At 41.1% G+C, this 17418-nt stretch overlaps 1 protein-coding gene across 8 annotated transcripts in view; it reads right to left on the bottom strand.

The window, feature by feature from the left end:
* ZNF185 (zinc finger protein 185 with LIM domain) overlaps positions 1–17418 on the bottom strand; it is a 171398-nt gene that overhangs the window by 106983 nt on the left and 46997 nt on the right. For all 8 annotated transcript variants that reach the window (XM_033946215.1, XM_033946214.1, XM_033946210.1 and 5 more), the window contains exons 14-18: positions 13797–13871; positions 11717–11785; positions 5281–5361; positions 4448–4516; positions 2024–2104 (exon numbers count right to left, since the gene is read on the bottom strand). In XM_033946215.1, the coding sequence (XP_033802106.1) occupies positions 2024–2104; positions 4448–4516; positions 5281–5361; positions 11717–11785; positions 13797–13871 (375 nt within the window). The remainder of the gene's footprint in view (positions 1–2023; positions 2105–4447; positions 4517–5280; positions 5362–11716; positions 11786–13796; positions 13872–17418) is intronic.

Genomic DNA, 17418 nt, shown 5'->3' with positions numbered 1-17418 from the left:
GATTTTCACAAAACAAGTGGTATGAAAATTAATCCCCCTCCCCAACTAGTCATGTTTAATACACACAACATTTTGCACATGCAACTTCATGCACGTACTTTTGAAAATTTAAAGTATGTTCCTAAGTCTGAATGCCATTTTAATCCTATCCTTAAGAACAACTCTGCTCACCACAGGTGAAAATATGTGCACAATGGTATTTCTGGGATAATTCTATAAATCGGGTGCTAACATTTACATGCTAATAAAGAGGGGCATTTTCGATAGGATGTTGGATGTTTTGGGCATGATGTCCACCAACCCAGGAGAAAAAATGTCCATTTTCAAAGCTGCTAAATTTTATTTTTGAAAATGACCTAGGTATAAGTTTTGGTCCTTAGGATGGAATGTCCACGTGAAAAATACACAAAAGCAAGTTTTATAGACGTACCCAACTACCTTGTCTGATCGCGGCAGAGAAATTCCCATCAGCTGAGCCAGTTTTGGGGATTCCTGCTGGATCAGCTAAAGGGGATTCCCCCTGCCAGGATCAGCTGGAGCCCTATACCCCTCCTCCTGACCACCCCAAACATCCCTCCCACATCCCCCAACATTCCTGCCCCCATCACTCGACACCCCTGAGACATGAGGCAGCACCCCCACATCACTTGACACCCCCATAGCTTCTGATGCAAAATCAGCAGGAGGGAAGCCCACTCCCTCCTGCCTACAAGCTGGGTGCTGTGAATAAGGGGCCTAAGACCCTAATTGGCTCAAAATCGCCATTTTGAGCCATTCAGAGCCATAGGCCCCTCCCATTGCATCCCAAGATGCATTGGGAGGGGGAAGGCCCCCCATTCACAGCACATGGCCCTGTAGGCAAAAGAGAATGGTTTTTCCTCCTGCCAATTTTGCACTGGAAGGTACGGGGATGTCAGGTGATGTGGGCAGGTGGTACCTCATGTCAAGGGTGACAGATATTGGGGGATGTTGGGGGGGGGGATGTTGGGGAGAGACAGGAGGAGGGGTGTAAGGGCTCCAGCTGATCCTAGCAGGGGGAATCCCCTTCAGTTGAGCCAGCAGGAATCCCTGAAACCGACTCTGCTGATGGTGATTTCTCTGCCGCAATCAGCTGATGGCAAATCCACAATGGGCTGTTCCACGCCCCATCTCTTGGCAGTGGGAGAAGGTCGTGACTACTGGGGGAGTAAGGGGGGGTCATGCCTTAAATCCTCAAGTGGTCATCTTGTCAGTTTGTACACCTTTGGGGCACTTAAACCTGTTTTACTTTGGTCTATGTCCCGGCGTATAAGTTCTGCCTAGGATGTCCTGGAAAAGCTTCGCTTATTGCTTCAGGATGTCCAGGTGGAAGCTCGCCTGATTCCCACCCATAACACACTTTCCAACACGCCCCCTTGAGCTCTGGATGCACAGCAGTTTAGAAGTGCTGCTGAACATCCAGAAAACTTATTTTCATTATCGGTACTTGGACGTCCCTGCTATTAGGATGTCCAAGGGCCAACTTAGGCTTGGATGTTTAAAACTTGGATGTTTAAAAGTTTTGATTTTGCCTCCCTCCATGTGCTTAAATGATAAATTCTAAAAGTACGCCTAAGATTTTTTTTTTTAACATACATGCTTATTTTCATTACTATTACTAATCATTTCTATAGCGCTACTAGACATAACGCTGTACATCAAAAGATAGAAGAGAGAGTCACTATTCAAAAGAGCTTATAATCTAATCAAGACCAACAAATTGGACAAGAAGATGCATCTATACACAATGCTCAGGTAGGGGAATTACAGAGGGAATGATAAAACCGATATTGGTGCTTAGCAGGTAGGTTGGAACATCTTCAAAGAAGCGGGCTTTGAGTCTGGATTTGAATACTACCAAAGATGGAGCTTGACGTACTGAGTCAGGCAGTTTGTTCCAGGCCTTTTAAAATGGATCCTCTATACAACCGTGACTAATCAAAACCACAAATACGGAGGGAGAAGTGTAATAAAATAACAGCAGTGGCAAAGGAAAGCAGATTACCTGTCTTTACTGGTAAAACTGGTCCTGGTCCTAGTTTCTCCTGTAGTTGATTTATCAAAGATCTGTGGGATTTCATCATAGCTGCAAAAAAAAAAAAAACAAAACCAAATAAAGAAAAAAAACAAACAACAATCCAACAAACAAATCAAAATGATTGCCAACAGTGAAACACATTAAAGCTTTATAGTAAGTCAATTATAACTTAGGGCTCCTTTTATCAAGGCGCGCTATGGGAGTTAGTGCATCGGACATTTCATCATGCACTAACCCCCACGGCAGCCTAAAATATTAATGCATCGTCAATGGAGGCGTTAGGTACTAGCACGGCAGGCAGTTTAACGCGCGGTATTCCGCGCGTTAAACCGCTACCGCGCCTTTGTAAAAGGACCCTTTAGAATATATTCAACAGACTACATACAAATAGAAATATTTTACAAATTAAATGGTCACATGCTTTTTACTCTCTGGAAAGCTCATGGATGACAATAGGGGCACAGACGGATCACATAATTCAGGACAAATATAATAGTGTTGTGCTAGAAAGGCACAAGACTTGATAATTAATCAGTATGGAAAGGTGCCTTGTATCAAAGATTTTCTGCCACTTTGGACCCCCTGAATAAAGTCGCCTGGTTGCCCATCACATAGCAGGTGGTATGAAAATGTCTCCCTCTCCATCTCCCTGCACATATTTATGAGGGGCTGCTGAAAAGTTCTCAGCACAACCAAGAAGAGAGTGATGTGGAGTCATGAAACTCACAAGTCGCTTTTTTTTTCAGCGGCTGCTCGTACGCCTGCCTCATATGTAGTACACACAAATATTATGTAAAAATATATGTCTATACTTTGGAAAATTTTAAGTCCATACCCCATCTTAAGTCCACCCCATCTTAATTCCATCTTAAAGCCTCTTCTCATTGTAAAAATACTCAAAATAATTACGTTTATTTATCCATTGCTATAAGAGATTTCTGGACAAGACTTTTGCATTTCAGTTAGGAAAAAATGAATTCCTGATTAAGGGCTCCTCTTACTAAGCCGTGTTAGGGCTTTAATGCCGCAGAATAGCGCTCGCTACATTGCCTCGTGCGCTAGACCTTAACGTCAGCATTGAGCTGGTGTTAGTTCGAGAAGCATAGCGTGCAGTAATTTCCTGCGTGCGCTAAAAACGGTAGCGCACCATAGTAAAAGGAGCCCTAATTACTCTGATTCCACAAGTACAATCACATCATGCTTTTAGGAAATTGTCAAAAACTTATCTGTTTGATAAGTTTGTAACTTGAATATTGTATCTCTGCCTATATGTATATTTCACTGATTACACAGTCCTTCTTTGATGTGAACCGCCTGGAATTCATGGTTGGGCGGTATACAAGAATAAAGATTATTATTATTGTTATTATTATATGTGCACAATGCATTTCCAGGGTAATTCTATAAATTGAGAGCTAATATTTGCATGCCGATTATGTGCTTAAATGACTAAAATAATTTATCATACACTTATAAATGCCAATAATCCACCTAAGCTGTTTTTTTGGGGTTTTTTTTTTTTTTTTTGCAAATATATGCTTATTTTACATTGCATGTTTTGGGCAGATAAGCATACCCATAGGGCAGAGTCTAGGCAGAGTATGGGTAAGAATTATAATTTTCTATTTAACTTAGGGCTCCTTTTACAAAGGTGCTCTAGCGGTTTAACGTGCGTAATAGCGCGCGCTAAACCACCGGACACGCTATCCGCTACTGCCTCCTCTTGAGCAGGCAGTAGTTTATGGCCAGCGCAGGGGGTTAGTGCCTTTGTAAAAGGAGCCCTTAAATAATACTTTAAGGCCCTCTTTTACGAAGGTGTGCTAACCAATTAGCACACGCCAATCAAATTAGCGTGCGCTAAATGCTAACGTGTGCATGTTAGTCTATGGACACGATAGCATTTAGCGTGCGCTAATTCGATTTGTGCGCTAATCAGTTAGTAAAAGAGGGGGGTAAGTTATGGATATATCTCTATCATCGAAGCGCAAGTGTTTAGCATCTTTATTTCTGGTGTATATACCCAATTAGGTTAGCATTCTATAAAAGAAAAGAGGCTGCTATATATAGACACTACATAGGCACCCTCTCGTGCCTAAATGTAGGCAACACTATTATAGAATTATCCCTTTCTGCATTCTTTACCCATATAGATATATTATTTATTGATTACCACCCCTCTCCCCAATGCAAATAAGTGGTATGTTAAGTAGGTACATAATTTGTACATGACCTTGTTTTGGGGGAGGAGTTTAGACAGAGAAGGACAGAGCATAGATTTTTACCTGCTGTCGAGTGAATGAAAATGGCTGTTTGATAGTCACTATTTTGGCAGATTGAATTACCCCATTCATGCAAATTTTTACCTGCACACAAATTTTCTTTAGTAATTACCTTTCAGTTTTGGTGGTTGCCGTCCTTGTCACAGTGGAAGAACTAGTGGGAGTCCTGCTGGTGATACCACTTCAATTATAGTAAAGCAAAATAAATAAATAATTTCAAAATCAAATTAACTGATTCATGGTAAAATCACATGAACTCACATTTGCACCTGAGAAAGTTGTTTCTTTGTATATTCCTAACTGAGGTGAAGTGCAAAGAAGAGGAAGCATCAGCCCTTACAAATGCAAACAATGCCAGGATCCCCTGGCACAATTTATCTTACAGTTCTTATTTTGCATCCAATTTTTCTCCAGTTAGTAACTGTCTCATCACTCTGCATGAAATCAGATTCCTTTTCTTTTAAGAGTCATCTTGTGCTGCTATTTATTTTCATTTGATTTCTTGTTACATCATAAATCCTTGCTATGGAAATTGTGATATCATAGGTCCAAGACTAAAATGATTAGGTTAAAATTTCAGGGAATTCAGAAGCAAAGAGTATTTGGGTTAATAACTGATAAATGACTGTCTTTCAGTTTTAATGCTGGAGAGTCAGAGAGCGGGTGCTCTTCAGAGTAAGAAAGAGAGAGATATGATCAGGCTTAAGCCTCTAGCTTGAAGAATATTACCGGTAAATATTTCAGGTTGAAAAGTAGTTCATGACTTTCCAATGGATGAAAATGTGTACCCTGACAAGTTTGCTTACATTTCCTTGAGTAATGGCAAAATGCCTACAGAAAAACAGACTTTTCACATATTTATAGTGAGATAAAGATCAGGGAACTTTGATGCAGAACAGTAGATACTGAAAAAGTGGAAACTGTTTATCCAGATATTTTATGTACCTTCTGTCCGATGAGCTGATGACTTTTGGTTTGGTTTCATTTTCAATTGCTGGTCTTAGGGGTCTTGGAGATGTTTCCATGCTTTGAAAACATACAAAAATAAAATGTGATTCTGATGAATAACCTCCTTGCTTTTCACAGTTCAGCCATAATTATCTATAGTTACTTTGTGTAAAGTATAGTTCCACATTTATTAAGACTTTGCACTTTTCAAGCATCTAGAAGGGACTAAGGCAGTGCCATTCCAAGAATGTCACTGGAGTTCTCAGAACACTGCAACATACAGGTACAAGATCCTTTATCTGAAATTCTGAAAATGAAAAAGCTCTGAAAACCGAAATTTGACACTTCATTTGTGTCTGAAGGCATTGCTCCAGTCCCTTAGTTTGGAACATGTTTGTGTTTGAAGTGCTTGGAATTTTGAAGTGCTCAAAGTATTTAATGTTTGCTTTTTTTAAAAATAAAAATGTCTGGTAGCAATTTTATGGTCTGTCTTTTTCTGACTTAATATTACCATTCAAAAGTTCGAAAACCCGAAATATACCTGGTTCCAAGGATTTCAGATAAAGGATCTTGTACCTGTACTTGGAAACTAGAAAAGATGGAAGGAAGAATGAGAGGTAAGATATAAACATTTGAACATGCAGTAGTTTTTCATAGCCTCATAACAGTTTGTTAGTGCCAGAGATTAGATTCAATCACATAAATATTAGATCTTTTAGAGACTGGTTCCCTGTTACTCAGTGACTTGCCATACTATTAATGTAGATAACTGTACATTGGTTACTGAGCTTTAGTAAATAAATCTCATAATCTTTAGGATCCAAATGTAAACATTAATCAAAAAATGTTTGTGCCTGTTTGAAACCCATATGAAGTGCTCAGATTCTGAATGGCTATATTATAATGCTAAAATATTAGAATCTTGTCTAAAATTTCATGTGCTGGTATACAAATATGAAATATATTTTTCCAAGCAGGCACCATAAAATTAATAGGCCTAATATTCAAAAGGACCCATGCATTTTCCTTGGGCCTGGCAAATGTATGAGTTTGCTGGTTGCAATTCGTGTGATTTTAGCCAATTGGAAAGACTTTACCAACATCAGTCATCACAAATGGTGGAACATAGTACGTCCAACTGCGAAGTATGAAAGAATTGCAGCTAAGTGGAAAAATGCACTAAGATCTTTTGAAAAAATGTGGGCTCCACTGATTGGGCTATCAACGATATCAACAGTGTCTAACATTTTTCAGTAAAAAAAAAGTTTTTACAAAAACTGTTCTAGCCGCTTCAGCACTATCCATATAGAACTGAATTCTATAAATGTCGCCTAAAAAATTGGTGCTTAAAAAAAATGGTGCTCAGCACCTTTCTATAAAAGGTGTTTAAAGTTAGGCGCCATTTATAGAATCGTGATTAGCGCCAGGAACTGCGTCTATCTTTAGTCATGGCTATTTACACCAACTGAAATGTGGTGTGAATCCTTGTGCCTAAATTAGGCACAGATCCCCATTATTCTATAACTAGACATGTAAATTCAAGGAACTCCCCCTGATCTGCCCATGACCTTCCCATTTTCGTGCCCCCTTTTGGATCCCATGCCTAAATGTAGAAACGCATATTTTAATTAAAACCAATTAGCACCAATAATTGCTTGTTAAGATCCCAATTATCATTAATAATTGGCTTGTTCAATTAAATTGCACACACAAATTGGGCACCTACCCAAGTTTGAACACACAATTTTTAGTGCTTTATGCAAAATTTGGGGGATAAAGCCAGGGCAGAGATATGGTGAAGCTTAGATGGTGACAACTTTCAACAATCAGCATATTGCCTGTGTATTCAGTGCTGCTGACCATATGTGTAACAGTGCTGAATATTCATATTTTTTTAAATTGACTATTGGGACTGAACATTGACCTAAATGTTTGTTATACGTCAAGTAAGAAAGCCAAAATGTGAGGGAATGGAACAGACATTAAAACGGAAATCAAACAGTTGGTGCAGAGAAGGTTAATATTTGTATGTGAAATCTCATTGGCTCCCCATTAATCATTGTATTACTTATAAAATCTTATTACTAACATTCAAAACTCTTGATACTAATGAGCCTCAATTCATAAATAAAGTACTTATTCCATATGGTACCTCACATTCTCTATGATCAACCAACCATAAACTTTTAACGATTCCCTCCTTAAAAGTTATTGGAACCCGCCGACAAGATATGTTCTCTGTATCAGCACCGCAACTCTGGAATTCATTACCATTGCAGTTAAGAGATGAAAATAACTTAAGCGATTTTAAAAATAATTTAAAATGCTTTTTATTCAAGGATGCCTTTAACTTATAAATTACTTTCAAGCTCTTCCTCTTTCCCTTTCTTATTCTTTTCCATGCTTCTTTTCCTAATTCTTTCCTTTTATGTTGATATCTTTTTTATTATTGTATAAATTTATTAACCCATTATATATATTTGTTATGTAAATCCTCCCTTTTTTTTTTAATTGTATTCATTGTATAAATTGCTAGTTTTATAATATCTTATATGTTATTTCTTATTTTAGTATTATGTTTAATTATATGTCACTTTTATATATTGTAATTCGCTTAGAAACAATTTTAATTAAGCGATTAATCAAATATTAATAAAACTTGAAACTTGAAACTTGAGTTGTCTTTTAGACAGAGAGGGTAACTAAATCAGAAAATGGATGTTTAGTTCTGTGCTTTTAAAACGCACCTAGTATTTTTAAAAGGCTTGGAGAATAATACAGTACAGGACTTTATATTCTGCTACATTGCTGAATAGGCTTAGTTTGGATTACTAAGAGAGAGGAACATAACATCCCGAATTACAATAAAAATCTCTAATTATATTTGGAATTGGTGTTATAATAATTAAGCCAAGAGAACTCAGAAATCAGACTTGCTAAATAGAATCAGATAATGCCGAAACGATCGAAGTCAAAAATTCAGCAGGTGTTGTTTCCATCAAATAAGATAGGTATAAGTCTAGATGACACTGCGATTTGGAAAAATGCTTCAGTAAATATTGCACATCATCACTAGCAAAAGTTGACTGAGACTGGTCTGAAGGATATGACAAAGGATCGTCACACAAATGAAAACCCAAATTAACATAAAAGGATGTACCTAGCTATACTTTCCACTTAAAGTTGCGATGAACTAGATAGGTTGGAGAAGAAGGTTAGTTCTGAGAAAATGTGAAATAAATGTTTAGAGTCTAGAGAATTAATACCAATTTGTTTAGACTAATGTTGAACTTTGGCTCTCCTAATACAGTACATTGTTTATATGTATCAGATTTTGCCTGCCAGCACATTTTAAAGATCAGGATAAAGAGATTTTTTTCCCAAAGCCTTTCCAACTGCCTACAGCTTCTTTTTAGGTTCAAAAGATCAGAATGAAACCAAGGATGAACATTCTTTTTAACAACAGAATGTTGTTTCATTGGAACCCAATCATCTAAAATTTCAGTAAAGACATCATGGAATGTTGAGTCTATCAAAAATACATATAGGGCTGCCAGAGAGGCACATACAACTACGACATACTCAAGGAAATGCAAGGAAGTTTTTTTTCACCCAAAGGGTCGTGGACACTTGGAATGCACTACCGGAGGAAGTGATCAGGCAGAGTACGGTACAGGGATTCAAACAGGGATTGGACGGATTCCTGAGGGATAAAGGGATCGTGGGATACTGAGAGAGGTGCTGGGATGTAACATAAGTATAGAAAGCTAACCAGGTAATAAGTATAGAAACCCAACCAGGTCGTGCATGTGCAAGACCGGAGGGTTAGGACTTCGATGGGAAGATAGGACTTCAATGAGGAACCAAGGTGGCAAGGGGGCCCCTTCTGGTGATTCAGACAGGTCGTGACCTGTTTGGGCCGCCGCGGGAGCGGACTGCTGGGCGGGATGGACCTATGGTCTGACCCGGCGGAGGCACTGCTTATGTTCTTATTGGGGACCACCATTTTTAAAAAGAAATGTTAAAAAAGAGCATCCACTATGGAGTTTGCAGGTGAAAGTAGAGGAATATGCAAGGATAAGTGACAATTTTGCTACCGATATTGTGGAAGTGGTAAACAATAGAAATCTGGACCTCTGTGGGGAACTGATAAAAGAGCAATTCTTCAAAAACATGAATGTTTGGTACTTTGAAGTGGTTTTGAGTCCCAGAGAGGTGAATACAATTCTCCCTTCAAGTTCTCTTCCAAAGCCGAGGTCCAAATGAGAAATTAACCAATGGTTAAGAGTGACTTTAAGCAGCTATAAACCCAGGCAGAGCCATTTTCCTGGCCAAACTACAGGGGGAATACACCTTCTTGACATCTCTATGTATTATAGCACATAGTATGAGTAGGGCCTTTTCTCAAATCATACCTTAAATGTGAATGCTAATTTTCCCAAGTAAATATACCTTTTAAATGTACAAGCAGCTTGTAATTCTTCTAAAACTGTCTCAGTTCTGTATAGTATTTCACCACTTGGGCTGATGGAATTTATGTTATATGCTTTACATCTTTACACAGTGCAATCAGTCTGGTTCAGGTCAAAAAGTACTTTCAAAACTGAAAGAAAGAAGGCTGCCTATAAGTTCCTTTACCAATTAGGCAAATGCCTTCATTTATTTGGATTTAGATCACCACTTTTTCAGCAGTAGTTCAAAGTGAGTTAAATTCACATCAACTATGTAGTTTGCTGATCCAGAGGGCTCAGAATCTAACCCACCTTTTTGCAAAGCTGTGGGGCAACATCACTGCACATAAGAATAGCCTTATGGGGAGTCAGACCAACGGTCCATCATGCCCAATAGCCCATTCTCATGAGGGCCAATCCTGGTCCCTAGTACCTAGCCAAAATCCAAAGAGTAGCAATGTTCTATGTTACCAATCTAGGGCAAGCAGTGGCTTGCCCCATGTCTTTCACAATAACAGACTATGGAGTTTTCCTCCAGGAAATTGTCCAAACCCTTCTTAACACCAGCTACGCTATCCGCTCTTATCACATCCTCTGGCAACGTGTTCCAGAGCTTAACTATTCTCTAAATGAAAAAGTATTTCCTCCTATTGGTTTTTAAAAGTATTTCCCTGTAACTTCATCCAGTGTCCCCAAGTCCTTGTAATTTTTGACAGAGTGAAAAATTGATCTACTTGTACCCATTCTACCCCACTCAGGATTTTGCAGATTTCAATCATATCTCCCCTCAGCCTTCTCTTTTCCAAGCTGAAGATCCCTAACTGTTTTAGTCTTTCCTTATACGAGAGGAGTTCCATCCCTTTTATCATCCTGGTCGCTCTTCTTTGAACCTTTTCTTGTATCACTAAAGTCCATTAATTCACAATGGGCTTCAGTGCGATTATCATAGGCCACTGTGGTAATCAGCTTTATAAAAGAGGGCCTAAGTATTTTTTTATCTAAGGCAAGGGAGGATTAATTAACTTGCCCGATATCATGCTGAACAGTAATGGGATTTGAACTGGAGCATCCTGGCAGTGGTGCAGCAAGGGTGAGAGGCGCCCAGTGCCATGGTGCCCCTCCCCCACCACCATCTCTGCCTCCCTACTCCTTCCCCGATCCCCCCTGCTGTGTACGCACCCCGTTCCCTTCCCTCGTACCTCCAGTTGTTTACTGCCACGAGCAACAACTTCAACGTGCTCCTCGCGACCCCGTCGGCTCTTTCTCCGACATCACTTCCTTTGCGTGGCACCCGGAAGTGATATCAGTGGGGGAGCTGGTGCGATCGCGAGGAGCACGTTGAAGTTGTTGCTCGCGGCAGTTAACAACTAGATGTACGGGGGTTAGGGAAGGGGGTGGCGCGCATTTGGTGAGGGGAGGAGTGGAAAGAGGCAGGGGGGTAGACAGGAGGAAGGATGTGTGAGGAGTGTGTGGCGCAGTGGTTGGATCTACAGCCTCAGCACCCTGGGGTTGTGGGTTCAAACCCCACGCTGCTCCTTGTGACCCTGGGCAAGTCACTTAATCCTCCATAGCCCCAGGTACGTTAGATAGATTGTGAGCCCACCAGGACAGATAGGGAAAATGCTTGAGTACCTGATTGTAAAAACCGCTTAGATAACCTTGATAGGCGGTATATAAAAATCCTAATAATAAAAAAAATAAATAAATAATAATAATAATAATGCCGGCACCCCCACCAACATGGTGCCCGGGGCAGACCACCATCACCTCCCCCTTACTACGTCACTGTATACTTGGTTGTCAGACCAGTGCTCTAACCACTTGGCTGCTCCTCTTTAGGCAGCCACTCTGTTGTGATTCACTTTGGTATAATCAACTCTGCCACAGTGCAACCAGTTATCCAGGTGCGTATGAATATTTAATGGAATAAATCTGCCAATTAAGACTCTTTTCCCACATGAAGACTCTTTTCCCACTGTTACCTCTTTTCTGCAGAACTGAAAGAGTTCACCTTGGATTTCCATTCAGAGTCCTTTGTGTATGTATTATTGCTGGAAGAAATGTATAGAAAAGAAACCTGAATTACACAATAAATATCAGTAAAGTAGGAAACGGTCATTAAGCATCCCAATGGCAAAATATTTATTCAAACCATTCTTAAAATGATGGGCCCGATGTTCATAATGATTTAGCCGACCGCTCACAGGTTAAATTCCTGGGTAAGGGCTAGCTGCTAATATTCAGAGGCATTTAACTGGCTACGTGCTGCAGAATATTGCGGTTAGTGCCGAATGCAAAGCCAAATTATCTTGGAGTGTTCTGGGGACAAAGTCAGCACCTTAAGCAGCCAGGATTAGTGCATACACGGGACTGCAGTCCAAAAGACAAACAGGAGAAACTTCCTTCACAACAGTGAGGGGCACGAAAGCAACAACGAAGGAGACCAGATGGTGCTCAGTCCTTTTAATTATGAAACAGACTCAACACGAGAAGACCGGCCTCAGGAGTCTTGGGGCTCTTTTTACTAAACTGCGCTAGTGGTTTTAGCGCATGCTACATTGCTGCATGCACTACTCACTACCACCTTCATAGAGCTGGCGTTAGTATTTCCTGCGTAGCATGGGGGTTAGCACGCGCTAATCTTCAGCGCGTTCTAAAAACGCTAGTGCAGCTTAGTAAAAGGAGCCCTTGGTGTTGAATGATATAACCAAAGATGTGTCAATCCAAATGTCCAAGTATTGCAATAAAAATACTAAAAAAAAAGACCAAAGTAATCTCTGGTAACAAATGCAGCAAACACCTTACATGGGACTGCATATATATCTGTCCTATTTTTCTGCAGTAACCCATGGCTGCTTTAGGGGTGAATAACAACTTAAGTGGCTATGTGTTAGCCAGCATAATAATAACTGGATATTCAAAGCTGAAGCCCATGCAGGTCCCAGCTTTGAATATCTGGCAATAATTAAATCAGTTGTGAACAAAATGTTTACCACTGATGGCTGAATATTGATCCCTTTAAGAAGAGGAGTGGCTTAAAGGGAAATCCCTTTAAGAGGAGGAGTGGCTTAGTGGCCTGCTCCCTGTGACTCTGGGCAAGTTACTTAATCCTCCATTGCCCCTGGTATCACAGTTAGATTGTGAGACTGCTAGGGCAGGTAGAAAAAATATTTACGAGTACCTGATTACTATTCAATGTACAGTGGTGCCTCACACAACGAACTTAATTCGTTCCAGGAGCAAGTTTGTTATGCGAAAAGTTCGTTATGTGAAACGCGTTTTCCCATAACAATACATGTTAAAAAAAATAATTCGTTCTGCAGCATAAAATATGCTAAGATGACATAAAAAAAGATAAATTTTTTGTTATTATGTTTATTTAGATACATCTAAAAACATAATTGTTTTTTAAAACAACACACATTTTTTAAATTTAAAGACAGACTAAGTAGAGTCTAATTTTACAGTGAGAGAGGGCAGAGTCTCAGCGGCAAAAACTGGGACTTAACTGTTCATTTTTTAAATGCCTGCATGGTTGAAAATGTTGTCCATTTCCTTGGGCAGATCATTCTGTCTATAATACTAGTTTATACTTACAGTATTACAAAATGGTCTAAATGGATAAGCTTTTTTTTTCCTGTTTCTTTCAATATGTAAACAGATTGCCAATGGTGAGAGAGAACAAAGCTGTTATTTTTCTAGCATCGGGGAAGCGGCGAGAGTAGCTCCGCCCCCCCCAACGCATCAGCAGTAGGCGCCGGGCCCCTGCGAGCCGACGGTCCGCCACTGCACAGGGAGCCAGGCGGAGAGAGGGCAGTTAAGCGCAGTGCCTGCGCGGAAGGATGCAGCTCGGGCGACTTCGTTGTGTGAAACGAAGTTCGTTGTAGGAAGCAAGACCTGAAGTTCGTTGTGCGCAGCGTTCGCTGTGCGAGGCGTTCGTTATGCGAGGCACCACTGTATTGTAAACCGCTTTGGGCAACTCTCTTCATGAAAAGGCAGTTAATACATTCCAATAAATATATCCTGCATTTAATTTGATAATAGGGTCAGGAAAGGCCTCACCTTTCTCTACTGGTATAAGTGGTCCTGGTTTCTGTTGTGCTTGATGTATTAGGGGTCTGTGTTATTTCATAATACCTGCAATGAAACCAAACGTTATATCAAAATGGTCTCCAATAGTGAAACTCATTACCTCTATATTAATTCAATTATAAATTAGGATTTATTCATCAGATTACTTACTTACAAATAGAAACTAGAAATATTATGGACCTCATTTTACAAACCCTAGTGCATTTGATAAGTGCATATACCTGCACTTAAAACAATTATCTTGCACAAACATCTAAGGCCCCATTTTTCCAGGCCACGATACACATGCATCAAATCCTAGTGCATGCAAATGGCAAGGGAGTACGGTCTGGGCAGAGCAAAGGCGTAGAAAGTTCATAAACATTTTATTCCCCATTTCAGAAGGGGACTAGCCTATGGATTCTATATGTGGCAACTAAAGTTGCATGTGCAAATTTGACTGTGTGATCAAATTGCACACACAACTTAATTGTTTAACAAGACTATCAGAGCCGATAATTGGCCGCTAACAAGCAATTATTGGCACTAATTAGAATTCATGCATGCAACTTTCTAAAGTATTCTATAGAGTGGTGCATGTAAATTCTAATGTGTTGATCTCAAAAGGGGGCGTGACCATGGGAGGGGCACAGACAGGTTGTGGGTGATCCTAAAAATTATGCACACTGTTATAGAATATGCTGAATCTGCACAGAATTTAGGCAAGGGCATTTACACCAGGTTTTACTTGGTATAAATTTACCGCGCCTAAATTTTAAGTCATGGGGCTAGCCAATATGTGTATTCTATAAACTATACATTAGTCCTAAAAGACCATCATTGGGAATTACACCTGCTACCAAGTACATTTAGGATTTGATAAACAGTTGCTGTGGAGCATCATTCCACTGAAGGGACAAGGGAGGGGGCTGCCCCCTTAATTGCCTCAATTGTTTTTGTCCCCCCATAAATGCCAAACAGTCGAGGGAAGCCAGTACTGTGATAGCATTAGGATACTGATTAGAGAATGACACGGGGAAAAAATCTGTCCCCGTCACTGCACCGTCCCCGGCCCACCATCCTCTGCACCGCCCCGTCACCGCCTTTCCCTTCACCGCCCCATCACCGTCACCACCATCCCTTTCACCGCCCCGTCACCGCCACTGCCATCCCATTCACCGCCCCGTCACCGTCCCCGCAGCATCCATATAAGCCTCAGTACTGCGAAACACCATGAAGACAGAAAAGAGTTCTGCCACTACTACTACTGCACTGAGAATCTGTTTCAGTGCCTCTGCCCTGTAGTAAAAACCGAACATAAAATAAATCAATTAACTTGTCCTCCCTTTCAATGACGTGTCCCCCATGTTCACCTATAGCTCAAATCAGGTCAATTGTGCACACTAAAAATGCAGGAGGATCTGGAACATGAGCAAAAACAGCAGACACCCGACCGACTGCAGTGTTCCGCCATCTCCCTTCCTCCATCTCACCTTAGATGTAGAGTATGCCGGCTTTCTTTTTCGCCCAGCCGCATGTGCGGGTGCTCATTTGTTCAATATTCTCCTCTGACGCAACCGGAAACAGGAAGTTGCAAGAGAGGAGAAGATTGATCAACGCGAGCGCGGCTTGGCGAAAAAGTGGTTTTCAACCTTTTTACACCCGTGGACTGGCAGAAATAAAAGAATTATTTTGTGGACCGGCAAACTACTAGGACTAAAATTTTAAAACCCTGTTTCCTCCCCATCTCCGCAAGCTCAGTCACCTCAGTAACTATAGAAAAATAGACAAATATAGTGCAAAATATAGACAGCAGATATAAATTCTCAAAACTGACACATTTTGATCACTAAATTGAAAATAAAATCATTTTCCTACCTTTGTTGTCTGGTGATTGATTTCATGAGTCTCTGGTTGCGTTTCCTTCTGTCTGTGTATCCTTTCTTTCATTTCTTTCTTTCTGCACTCAGGCCCAAGAATTGTCCCTTTCTATTCCCTCCCTCTTTCCTTCCTATGTCCTTAGTGCCCCCGATGCCTCCTTCCCATGTCTTTAGTGCCCCTGGTGCCTCCTTCCCATGTCCTTAGTGCCCCTTCCTGTCTTTAGTGCCCCCAGTGCCTCCTTCCCATGTCTTTAGTGCCCCAGTACTTCCTTCCCATGTCCTTAGTGCCCCTTCCTGTCTTTAGTGCTCCCCAGTGCCTCCTTCCCATGTCTTTAGTGCCCCAGTGCTTCCTTCCCATGTCCTTAGTGCCCCTTCCTGTCTTTAGTGCCCCTGTGCCTCCATCCCATGTCTTTATTGCCCCAGTGCTTCCTTCCCATGTCCTTAGTGCCCCTTCTTGTCTTTAGTGCCCCCAGTGCCTCCTTCCCATGTCTTTAGTGCCCCTTTCTGTCTTTAATGCCCCCAGTGCCTCCTTCCCATGTCTTTAGTGCCCCTAGTGCCTCCTTCCTATGTTCCTCTCACTGCCTTCCACACTTTGTCCCACCCCCAGCCCTGAAGCCTGCCTGCCTGTGCCTGTCTACCTTTCTCCCTACCTAGCCAAAGCCAGCCTGCTGCCTCCCTGCCGCTCAAAAAAAAAAAAAAAAAAAAAGCCTCCGTTCTTTTCCCCTTCTCTTACCGCCATGCTGCAGCTGCTAAAGCCGGAAGTCTTCTTTCCGACTCAATTCTGAAGTCAGAGAGGACGTTCTGGGCCAGCCAGGCAGCGATTGGCTGGCCCAGAACGTCCTCTCCTACGTCAGAATTGACGTCGGATAGACTTTCTGTCGGTTTTAGTAGCTGCAGCATGGCGATAAGAGCAGGAGAAAAGGAGAGGCTTTTTTTTTTTTTTCTTCGCGCGGACCGGCAGAAATTCAACCGGCGATGCTCTTCCAATTCAAAGGTGAGGTGGAGGGAGGGAGATGGCGGGGACCATGTGATCTTGATTGCCTCACTGCGGGGACAAGGCCATTCACCGCTCCACGGGGCGGTGAATGGCCTTGTCCCCGTCCTGCAGAGGCCACTATTTTTTCTTCCCCGTTTTGGTGGGTTACCCGCGGCTAAACGCGGCTAGCCGCGGGTAACCGCCACCGTGTCATTCTCTAATACTGATCATGTTTTTAAGGTCCCAAAAATAACCAGTCATGAGGTGGCACATAACCAGTTAGGTTGCCATTCTATAACATAACATAACATAACATAACATAATATTATATAGGGTTATTTTTCTAAAATGGATGTTTATGCTGCAGACTCCTGATGCATAAATGTCCATTTCTCTTCTATTTCAGAGCAGGCTATGTCTGCAGATTCTATTCAAAAATACTGGTGAAGCTTGAGATGCACTGGTCTGCCCATCTTATTGTAGTTCTTATTTCTAAGTTCTGTCTAAAATTGAGCTGTTTGCAAATTAAGCAATCACAGCTTTCTGTTTCAGCATTTTGGAAAACTGAGGTAAAGGTACAACTGAGGTAAAGTTAGAGGAAAGGACAGGATTTGAGCCAGTGAAGTCCCCTTTAGATTCTTAAGCTCTACCCATTCAAAAATACTTTCAGCCTTCAAGCACTTTGACCCTTCATAATGTTGATCCTTGTAAACTGTTTATTCTGTAGCGAATCGTGAATCAGTATTAATAGATGGAT

This window comes from Geotrypetes seraphini, chromosome 5 (genome assembly GCF_902459505.1).
Source record: "Geotrypetes seraphini chromosome 5, aGeoSer1.1, whole genome shotgun sequence".
In the NCBI taxonomy this organism is placed as follows: Eukaryota; Metazoa; Chordata; class Amphibia; order Gymnophiona; family Dermophiidae; genus Geotrypetes; species Geotrypetes seraphini.
The sequence above is the reverse complement of the archived record's forward strand: the minus strand, read 5'-3'. Positions and strand labels throughout refer to the sequence as shown.